The sequence below is a fragment of the Trypanosoma brucei genome, chromosome 11 (assembly GCF_000210295.1).
Source record: "Trypanosoma brucei gambiense DAL972 chromosome 11, complete sequence".
Classification (NCBI taxonomy): Eukaryota; Euglenozoa; class Kinetoplastea; order Trypanosomatida; family Trypanosomatidae; genus Trypanosoma; species Trypanosoma brucei.
In genome coordinates this window covers 619,974-631,282 of record NC_026744.1, presented here as the reverse complement: position 1 = coordinate 631,282, position 11,309 = coordinate 619,974, and the positions used below count along the sequence as shown (strand labels likewise).

The 11,309-nt window shown below is 49.0% G+C and overlaps 3 protein-coding genes across 3 annotated transcripts; all 3 read right to left on the bottom strand.

The window, feature by feature from the left end:
- Window positions 1-1,247: 1,247 nt before the first annotated feature.
- Window positions 1,248-2,606, bottom strand: TbgDal_XI2550 (eukaryotic peptide chain release factor subunit 1, putative; the record flags this gene model as incomplete). Its single annotated transcript, XM_011781100.1, has 1 exon — window positions 1,248-2,606. The coding sequence occupies one exon, from the start codon at window positions 2,604-2,606 to the stop codon at window positions 1,248-1,250; it is 1,359 nt and encodes a 452-aa protein (XP_011779402.1).
- A 557-nt stretch (window positions 2,607-3,163) lies between these two features.
- On the bottom strand, window positions 3,164-6,913 carry TbgDal_XI2540 (hypothetical protein, conserved; the record flags this gene model as incomplete). The annotated part of the gene is made up of 1 exon (XM_011781099.1): window positions 3,164-6,913. One exon carries the CDS (start codon window positions 6,911-6,913, stop codon window positions 3,164-3,166), a length of 3,750 nt encoding a protein of 1,249 aa, XP_011779401.1.
- An 851-nt stretch (window positions 6,914-7,764) lies between these two features.
- Window positions 7,765-10,353, bottom strand: TbgDal_XI2530 (hypothetical protein, conserved; the record flags this gene model as incomplete). Its single annotated transcript, XM_011781098.1, has 1 exon — window positions 7,765-10,353. The coding sequence occupies one exon, from the start codon at window positions 10,351-10,353 to the stop codon at window positions 7,765-7,767; it is 2,589 nt and encodes an 862-aa protein (XP_011779400.1).
- Between the last annotated feature and the right edge of the window lie 956 nt (window positions 10,354-11,309).

Genomic DNA, 11,309 nt, shown 5'->3' with positions numbered 1-11,309 from the left:
GGTCGTAAAGCGCCTCGGCCCCCCCCCCCCCCCGGGACAAAACTCAGGGAAAAGGGACAGAACCCCACATCCCAGAAGATATAAAGGAAAATAAAAAAGAGGAACTACGACAGATGAGTGTGTAGATGTGATTTCAGTTAGATATGTGTGGGAGTGCAACGACGAGAAGTCCAAAATAGGGAAATATTGGCGGTTAGGCAACAGTACTCACAAAAGTAACCAATGTTGTCTTGACTATATATTTGGGTGCGTGCTAATGCGTATAGAAGCGTAAATGTTTTAGGGAAACAAACCACGACTCGTTCGTGCAGTCGCACGTAAACGCCCGTAGTGCCTTCATCCCTATTCTCTCTTTTTTTTCCTCTCCCCTTTAACCCTCTCTAGCAACCGCACCACAAAGTCTCAACAGTAAAGGGAGGGGCAATGAGAGGAAGTCGCAGGAAAAAACAGTGGTGAGGAGACTCCAAACACAAGGAAAAAAAAAAGTACTGTTGAAACACGTTACTGCAGAACCATGTGAACGAAAAATCATAAGACCCACAGATCCCCGACTTCCTCTCATTACTATCAATTCCGAAAAAGACACAAAAACGCACCTTTTGTTTCTTTCCAACCATTTACTGCCGCCGGCACGCCATCGGTCTCCTCTTCTTCCCTTCACTTCACTCGTATCTGAAGCGACACCACAAATACATACACAAGTTTCGTGTTGTTACACTCCTAGCGGTATCAAAAGATATTTAGTATTCTTTAATTAGATACTTAATTACCCAGTCATTTCTTCAACATTTTATGCGCCTCTCGTTGCTTCCCCTCATCGTATGGTACGAGTTTTACCGAAGCACCGCCATCATGCCGTTGGGGTAAACACCGACTCGTTAGGCACGACACTTCTCCACAGTTCACTCAAAGCCTTCCACAAGTAGTAGTAATAATAATAATCAAACTTTCTTACCCCACCCCCCTCCTTTTACTCTTGCACAGCGTATGAACGCATCACCGTAAGGGAGCACGGGACCCTTCGTTAAAGAATCAACTACAGTTTTTTTAAGGAAAAAGAAACTCCGATTGATGGCACACCGTAAACGACTCGACAAAACAAATGACGCGTCTGACACGAAATTACTTGCTACCCACAGCTTTATGACGCTAACCACTCATCTATTTCAAATTTACTTCATTACACACAACGTGCACGAGCGCCCCAACGTCCACGGACACGAAAACGATACCAAACGGAAGTGGTCTTACATAAAGTCGTCGTCGAAGTCAAACTCCTCATTGTTCGCTGCAATGCGCTCCTCATCATCTTCTTTTTTCTCCACATCACGCAAAGCAATAATATCAAGTTTATACCGCAACACACCTCCAATCCCTCCAAAACCGCGGACGAATTGAGTTCCCTCCTGACTGCGATTCGTGATCAACTCCAAGGCGCAACCAAACTTGCGGTAGTTTGTCGCGAGCCAGTCGACAAAGTCTTCCTGTTCAATTTCATTGCGTGTCTTCCCGGACTCCTGCATGTGTATATTAGACCTCTTTGCTTCTTCCTCCGACATAACATGGACGAGGGTTTCCTCATCGTCTGCTCCGCGATTCTTCACAACAGTGTAGCGGTAAATGTTAAGGTCTTCATACACAATAAGTGTTTCCACCGCGCCCGCCTCCAAGCACTTCAGGGTATCCTGAACACCAAAGCAATACAGCTGCGTATCACAAGCGATCTGATCAAAGAATCCCTGAAGTAGTTTCTTCTCTTGTACGAGCTTAACTCCAGACAGCGCATCCGCCGCGAGATCTATGGCCTGATTGAGGCCCACATCGCCCGGATGGGCAACATCTACAACCTTCACCACGATCGCTTTCAGGCGCGGATCAAACAGATCTGACTGGTACAACACTTCCTTGAACTCAGCAGAACCGGCAAGCACGAGCCCCACGATATTTGGACGGTCGTTTGTTATAAATAATTGCGTGGCGCCTTCGGCCACCTTGCGAAGGTAGTTGTGGCGCCTTTCCATACGAATACGTGCGAAACGATTTTTACTTTGACCACCTCTTCCGTGCTTTTTCGGTAGCTCTACGGTGAATGAACTCAGCTTCTCCTTCACACTCCCACAAAGAGTTGCATAGGTTGTGCCACTACCGTCTACAACAATGAATCCAAACTTCTCATCAGACTCCAGCATGCGGTGGAGCTCTTCGGTGTGGAACTTGTTGTCACAGAGGTATAGGCTCCGGCTAACCGGCTTGAAAGGCTCAATATCAAGTGTAAGTTTTTTCTCCTTGTTTTCTGCCGTGAGGACGGTACCGCAGTAGAGGAGGAGCCCATTAGGTGGGAGTCGGTTGTACTGCTTTAACCTACCGAGAGAGGCAGTGATGGCACTTTGAACGCTAAGCTTGTTGGTGTGCGATTTGATGTTGGAGGCCGTTCCGTACTCGTTGTTCAGTTTAGTTACCATGCCAGATATCTGCTCCTTTGGGGTCATGTAAATGCTTATGACGCTTGTGCCCATACCGCGAGCACTCTCGAGCATTTGGATGAGCTTCTTCACCTTATATCGTTCAATTGCCTTCTCGGACTCGGACAACTCGTGGTCGGCCATGGTTTACCTTGTAGCGCTTAGTGCAACTATTGTATTATTTTTTCGAGGACGAAATCATCAAATGTAAAAGAAAAAATGGGGAAAAGGAGGGAGGGTTACACTGCATCAAAAATGTGGGTATACAAAGTGACAAACGGGTATTCTAGCGGACAATACAAAAGAGGAAGGAACGATTTTCCGTAGCATCAAAACAAGCCAAAAAGACGACATTTGCTTTGCCCACTGAGTCCCTTCCCCCCAGGAGGGGTCCACAGCAATTAGTGAAAGCAACGGAGTCACTTGCATAGACGAAGCAACCTCAAACTCACGCGAATGCTGTCGCGTGGTTTCATCCCCAGCGCCAAAATCAGCACCCGCTTCGAAACATTGTCCGGTTGCACACCCAATGTGCAGCCGAATGTGAAAAAAAAAAGTCAGTAGTAGCTACACCTGTACAATACCGTACAAGGTGAAAAATCGGTTAAAGGCACCATTTCCACTCCGAAGTTGAAGGCAGAGTAACCGGATATTCAATCCTACTCACCTGTGCCCCACCTAGAGAAAAAAATGAGACGTGTTTATGAAGAGTCACTTTTGGATAGGAACATCCCTCCTGGGCGACGGTTGCCATCGTTATCAAACTGTGTACGCAACTCCTGGTCCATCATAGCAAGTGCCAAACTGTACGTTTCCTTCCGCGCGCGCGCCTCCAAGAGCTCCAACTGTGATTTCCGACGTTCCTCACGACATAAATTAAACCTTTGGGTGGCACGCGCCAGCAGCAACGTCAGCTCCTCCTCCGCTTCATCCAGCAGCTTAAACTGCTGCTGCAACCTGTCCACTTCGGCACAATAAGCAGCCCTATCCTTCTCAGATGCGTTATCCATCCTTCTAAGAGACTGCACAAGCATGTCAATACACTCATTCTCATGTTCCATCGCATCGAGCAGTTCCCTCTCACGTGTTAAAAGAAGATCAGCTGCCTCTTCCCTCGAGGTAGCAGGTTCTTTTCCATTTGATGGCGGTGGAAATTCTATTAAATTAGAAGCCTGTAGTGTTGGCACGCCAACAGATCTACCAGAGGCACCCTCGTCACGACCTACCACCATTCTGTCACATTCATCTAACAACAATGTAACATCTTCATTCAAAACAGCAGTGGATTGCAATTCGGAAACATAAACATTTTCATCATCAACCGATTCAAGATCTGCAGGGACATCAACAACATCTTCAGCACCTCCACTACAAACAAGCACACATGAAGAATCAACATTTGCACTACCCTCCACAACCATCGGAACATCACCATGCACATCCATGTCCTTCTCGGGTGGCGGTGTTGGCGGTGGAACATCACCATGCACATCCATGTCCTTCTCGGGTGGCGGTGTTGGCGGTGGAACATCACCATGCACATCCATGTCCTTCTCGGGTGGCGGTGTTGGCGGTGGAACATCACCATGCACATCCATGTCCTTCTCAGGTGGCGGTGTTGGCGGTGGAACATCACCATGCACATCCATGTCCTTCTCGGGTGGCGGTGTTGGCGGTGGAACATCACCATGCACATCCATGTCCTTCTCAGGTGGCGGTGTTGGCGGTGGAACATCACCATGCACATCCATGTCCTTCTCGGGTGGCGGTGTTGGCGGTGGAACATCACCATGCACATCCATGTCCTTCTCGGGTGGCGGTGTTGGCGGTGGAACATCACCATGCACATCCATGTCCTTCTCAGGTGGCGGTGTTGGCGGTGGAACATCACCATGCACATCCATGTCCTTCTCGGGTGGCGGTGTTGGCGGTGGAACATCACCATGCACATCCATGTCCTTCTCAGGTGGCGGTGTTGGCGGTGGAACATCACCATGCACATCCATGTCCTTCTCGGGTGGCGGTGTTGGCGGTGGAACATCACCATGCACATCCATGTCCTTCTCAGGTGGCGGTGTTGGCGGTGGAACATCACCATGCACATCCATGTCCTTCTCAGGTGGCGGTGTTGGCGGTGGAACATCACCATGCACATCCATGTCCTTCTCAGGTGGCGGTGTTGGCGGTGGAACATCACCATGCACATCCATGTCCTTCTCAGGTGGCGGTGTTGGCGGTGGAACATCACCATGCACATCCATGTCCTTCTCAGGTGGCGGTGTTGGCGGTGGAACATCACCATGCACATCCATGTCCTTCTCAGGTGGCGGTGTTGGCGGTGGAACATCACCATGCACATCCATGTCCTTCTCAGGTGGCGGTGTTGGCGGTGGAACATCACCATGCACATCCATGTCCTTCTCGGGTGGCGGTGTTGGCGGTGGAACATCACCATGCACATCCATGTCCTTCTCAGGTGGCGGTGTTGGCGGTGGAACATCACCATGCACATCCATGTCCTTCTCAGGTGGCGGTGTTGGCGGTGGAACATCACCATGCACATCCATGTCCTTCTCAGGTGGCGGTGTTGGCGGTGGAACATCACCATGCACATCCATGTCCTTCTCAGGTGGCGGTGTTGGCGGTGGAACATCACCATGCACATCCATGTCCTTCTCAGGTGGCGGTGTTGGCGGTGGAACATCACCATGCACATCCATGTCCTTCTCAGGTGGCGGTGTTGGCGGTGGAACATCACCATGCACATCCATGTCCTTCTCAGGTGGCGGTGTTGGCGGTGGAACATCACCATGCACATCCATGTCCTTCTCAGGTGGCGGTGTTGGCGGTGGAACATCACCATGCACATCCATGTCCTTCTCAGGTGGCGGTGTTGGCGGTGGAACATCACCATGCACATCCATGTCCTTCTCGGGTGGCGGTGTTGGCGGTGGAACATCACCATGCACATCCATGTCCTTCTCAGGTGGCGGTGTTGGCGGTGGAACATCACCATGCACATCCATGTCCTTCTCGGGTGGCGGTGTTGGCGGTGGAACATCACCATGCACATCCATGTCCTTCTCGGGTGGCGGTGTTGGCGGTGGAACATCACCATGCACATCCATGTCCTTCTCAGGTGGCGGTGTTGGCGGTGGAACATCACCATGCACATCCATGTCCTTCTCGGGTGGCGGTGTTGGCGGTGGAACATCACCATGCACATCCATGTCCTTCTCAGGTGGCGGTGTTGGAGATTCCAGATCTGCTTCAGAGTGCCAAAGGGCAGAAATGCTGTTTTTACTCGGAAAGCTGAATCGACAATCTTCAGCATCTTGATCTTCGCTAGGTGGGGAAGAAATATCCCGTGGTGACGCTCTTGTAGGGGTTGATGTGCGCGAAACAATTGGAGGGGACGATCCCTGCGAGTATTCGGGGAGATGGCGACCCATACTTGAGTTTTCTGTATCAATTTCTGTGGTGCTCTCGGCCTCTGAGCTCTTGGCCCCTTCGGGATCTGAGAATTTGTTTTTCTCTTTCTTTTCATCTTCAGTGTCAACGCATGCCGGACCTGCTCGTAATATTTTTTGCATTTCGTCCTCAAAGGTCGGTAACCCGCTCAGTTGAAGAGCCCCGTTCACCGTTGTTGATGTCTTTCCATCACTCATGGAGAATGGGATTGTTATCTCTTTGCAGGACGCACTTGTATTTTTGATTGCTAAATCCACTTCAAACGACGCGACTGGCCTTTCGTTATTATTGCCATCTATCAAATAAACAGCTATAGCAAACTGATGCTTTTTTAAGTTACGCAGCACACCCCGATACTTCGCCATAGGCACTTCGGCGTCAGTCCACCGAGCGGTGCCAGACAGCGCCCGCGTCAACTTGCTCACAACACCCTCCTTGAAGGGAGCAAGACGACAATGCAATCCATATATCCCATTTTCCAAGCCCGAGACGTAAAACTCCTTGAGACGTAGCTCCACTTCCGCTAACTGATCAAAAGCAATACATACCGAAAGAGTACCTACAATACCACTATTTCCTTCTTCCTTTGAAGCAGCAGATGTCAGGGGAAGTTCAAGCAGCCCACCCCCACGCTCTGCTATGCACATGATGTTCGTGGTCGCTCTGCAGGCTGCCCGTATCTCCTTACCTAACGGATCACTGTTCCTTTTCACGGGAACGATGTAAAACCTCACAGACCTCTGCCTCAACATGTTTAAAAGGTCAGCAACCGTGAGGGATTGGATACGGTAAAGAAAAGTAGACCGGGGTTTTCCCCCTCCAATCATCTCCGATGCGGGCTGAAATGTGAGATCGAGAGGTTTTCCGTTGAAAAACATACGACACGCGAGTTGTCCCTCAGCCGCGAAGGAGGCTAGTCGCGGCTCAGAGAAGGAGGCAGACAGATGCAAGACACTTACATTGAAGAGCCATGTAGTCATGATCGTCAAGCCTCAGAACGATTACGCAAAAAATAAAAGAAAATTCTATGGCCTTTTTGTTTTGTCAGTCTGCTCTCCTATCGATCCTCAAAACCTTGCTTTAAAAACAACCCTACTCATCAACGGTCGCCCTTACCGCACTAAAAAAAAAAAAAAGGAAAAAAATTGAAAATGGCAAGCAGAAGGGAGAGGGTGAACAAGCAAAACTTGCTGAAGGTTTCAGAACCCCAGAAGATAATAATCCCACCTCCCTCTACCTCACATGAGCGATGCCGACTATCGCGGGGTAATTCCACCAACAAAGTCAAAGGAATTGAAGCTTACGAACGCATACGACGTACGACGGCACTGCAGGCCACAAATAGCAAGGGGGGGAAATAGGAAAATAACCACACCATAAAGTATCCTCAAGCACCCACTCATTTGCACGCACACAGGCATCAACTTAACTCGTGCACTTGCGGCTCCGAGTACCCCAAATCACTCTCGGAGTTGTGAAGCTGTCCGTATTACATGTACATGCAAGCAACGGGATAAAAAAAAATACACTACGCAATAGTGACGGAGCCACAGTCGTCACAATATAGCATCAGCTTACCGTCGCTAACAGTTGTTTCATCCCTCAGACATTTCTTTTCGTCACCTTTCGATTCTGATTTTCAGTTTTAACAGCGAATTGGAAAACAAAAGCAAAAACCGGGAAAACCGATAAAGAACCACCAACTTCTGAGAAGGGAATGCATTGCCATGTTTCCCCGCCTCCGCGGTCCGTCGGTATGTGCGTGGAAGGGAAGGAACAAATTCACCTTCTGATGGTAGCTTTATTTCGACCAGAAAAAAAACGCAACACGCTAAGATAAGGGATTATGAGGTGCATAGTACTGCGGCGGATGGGTGTGTGTGGGCACGTTAGGGTGGACGTTATTCACAACGAAATCATACGCTGGTGGGGCATCGACACCTGACATGTTTGATGGGGGAAGTGACGCGGAAGTGCTTGAGAACGCGGCTGCCGCCTCACGCTGTCGTCGCAGTACCTCCGCCATACGTTCCGACCTCTGCGGATCAAGCTGACGCTCAAGGAGCTGAACTTGAAGTTGAAGTTCCTCCTGTCGCCGTTGTGACTCCTCAACAGCCCTTTCGCTTTCCTTTTTGTGCTCTAGCTCTGCAATCTTGTGTGCTATTTGTTCGTCGAGTGAAACTCGGATTTGTTCCGCCTCGGACTTGCGTGTCGCCACGAACGACTTCGCGCTGCTGAGTACAACCTCCAGCCCCTTCAATATAGCGGAGCCCTTTTTCACAATATTACTGAAGTCACGGTGAAGTTCAGCGTAGGCAGAGCAACCGCACTCAAGTGTATTGCACACCTTTTCCGCTTCCTCGAGAATAGGGTCCGAGCTCCGAAGGACAGCTAAACTTTCCACCACCTCCTCAATTTCCCTAAGTACCTCTTCTTCCTTCCGCACACTACTGCTCACTCCATCAATCATATCACTTATTTTCTTCGACTCCTTCGCCATCACGACTTGGTACTGGCTTTCCTCCACAGCGGAGAGAGCACGTGCCACGTCATCCGTTTCAAGAGCATGTTCCAACTCCTGAAGTCGGTTGTTCTGGCTCGCCTCAAGTTCATGTATGCAAGCCGTCAACTTCTTTAGTCTCTCGATTTGCTGCAGCACTTTTTCACTCTGTTGACGGACGTCCTCAGTCTTCGTAAAAGGCATAAGGGCATCCAAATCTTCCATAGGCCAGTCCAACCTTCCTAGACACTTCAAGTTTTCATCCAAGACAATTTTTGCTTGACCAAATGGCTCTACCAACTCGCGTTGCAGATCCTCTTCATACTTCCCAATGGCCACTTGGATGGAGTGGTACTGCTGCACCTCAGATGCGGAGCAGCACATACCACGCCACATACTATTGCCGTATGTCTCCATATATTGTGCATCCCGCCGACGCTCCTCTTCGAGTTCGTTTTTTACTTTTTTCACCACTTCCTGTACCGAGACATAAATTTTGTCACAAATTTTTACCATGTTTACCAGCGTCTGTACGATGTTGACAGCCTCACCCGCCTTATTTCGCCGAAGGGACTCGATTTTACTGCGCAGTTGTGCCGGCACTCGGCCGCGGTCTTTGGTTTCCCCGGAAAGCACTTCAATAACGGCGGTCACGCCGAGTCGCTGTAAAAGCTCTGCCGCCCTCTTTCGTGTTGATCTGGAAGAAGTGGAACAAGCAGAGACAAGACTCCTCTGCCGGTCACGCCACCCAGCGGCGGTGGAAGCAATGTGCGCGGGAACAATACCAAATAATGGATCATTTTCGCGCGTAGATTCAAATGCAAAAAAACTTTGGTGCTCCGTTGCTTTGCCCAACGGCCGTGGAAGGCCCGCCGGTGGCTCCACTTCATTCGGCACCCGGCAGAAATAAACTGTGTTGTTCATTGACAGCGCCCTCTCGTTCCCTTTATTCACATTGCTAATGATGCTACTAATCCATGACCGCAACTCGACACTGTGTAACTTCTCTATTTGCTGCAGATGTTTCTGGGCCTCATTAAAGTGGGCGACGGCGATTCCTTGATCATTCGCATTGGAGTGTACTTCAGCGACGTGTAGGTGGGCCCGCGCATTGAACACGCAACACAAAGTCCGTAATTCCTGCTCAAGCAGCACCGCCTTACTCCCCCTTCTACTATTTGTGTACCACGCGCTTTCCTTCAGGGATGTAGCAACTATCTGATACACTTTTCCCCCCTCGCGCGCAATCTTTGAGAGCACGGAATGGTTGTCCTTCATATCAATCTCTGCTTTCAGGTAAGCACAGTGATGCGTCATGGCAGCACAAATTCTTTTCAGCAAAGATAGCGACTCATGTGTGAGGTCGCCAGTTGCAAGTTCCGGTGGGAGTCTACTCAAAAGCCCTTCAGCCATTTCATAGTACCCGGTGGCATTCTGGAATGCCTTAGATGCCACCTTCAGTTTATCCACAAGCCCGTCTCGAGTCTGCTGGGCCCCTATATAAGCCCACGAGGCAGCGAGATTATAGACGCAAGAAAGCAACTCCAGGTTCGCGTTTTTTGATTCATATTTGGTTCCATCAAAACTGTCGTACCAAATGAAGCGTAAATCACCGTGAACCAGACCCCCATGTAAAGGCAAATGGGACTGAACCATCGCCACCAGCTTGCAATACGGAGTGAGTTTCTCCTCAATGAAGCTCTCGGTAGGTGCTTGCGTGGCATCCTCATGACAAGTTTGCACGATAGTGTGGTGAAACGAATTCATTTGACGAAGTGCGGATTCCACATTGGAGGTGTAATTGCTGGTAAAGTTGCTGGAAATGTATCGGATGCACAATGTCCAATCAACTGAGTCTTTCTTCCCCCGACGGAACGGTAAAAGGGGTAGTAAATCAGGTAGGTGCTCAAATGTAGTCATTTTCTTCAAACAAATCAAAACCTCCTCACGTCTGGATTGCTTTTACTATTTGGCTCACTCCTCTTCACACACTTTCCTCTTTTCACCCTTACAAATCACTTTCTTTCTTCCGCCTCCTTTCCCGTGCCCGCTGAAACGTGCACGAGTGAAAGAGTAGAGAGCGAAAATAAACAATTTAAACGGTAGAGAGGGAAAAAAAATTATAGCAATAACAACAACAACAACAGAAAATCAGAACCCCACAAACTCCTAGACGATACACCTGTGGCAACCGCTCAATAGGTCAAACAAGGTGGAAAAAATAGTACTAATAGTCGTGATACGTACATGTATTGGCTTTCGATACAAGGCCGACAAGTTGGTTGCTGAATAATATGCGAGGTGAAAGAGATGTACAATCGAATCAATGTCGAAGCAGCCGACCTTCCAGGCTCAACTACACTACACAGTACATCCCCGCATTCACATGGCGCACATCCATCTGCTTCAAAAGGAGAGTAAGGAAATAATAGTAAAAAAAACGAAATAGTAAGGGGGGAGGGGAAAACAACACTCTATGTGTATGCCCATTATCCCGCTTCGACGCATTTGTATGTATAAGACTGTACACTCAACCGAGAGAACGTAGCCCCCTTAAAGTAGCATTCTACACACAGATGCATACATATATATACGTATATACGTATATATATATATATATATGTAAGCTAGCATGATGCGCTATAGTCAAGGTTTCCAACACTCTCGCATTATTAGTCTGAAGCAGGTATTGGAGCCGCTGCTCCCTACACACCAAGCACCACAGGTTCCACACACACACACGGGAGAAAGACACGTGCTCATCACCCTACTCCAGTCTTACCGCACTGTCCTGCAACATCATGGGCCACTCGAGATCTCCCACATTCCCCTCTTTCCCTTAAACAAAAGGGTGCAGTAGGGACAGATTTGCTTGT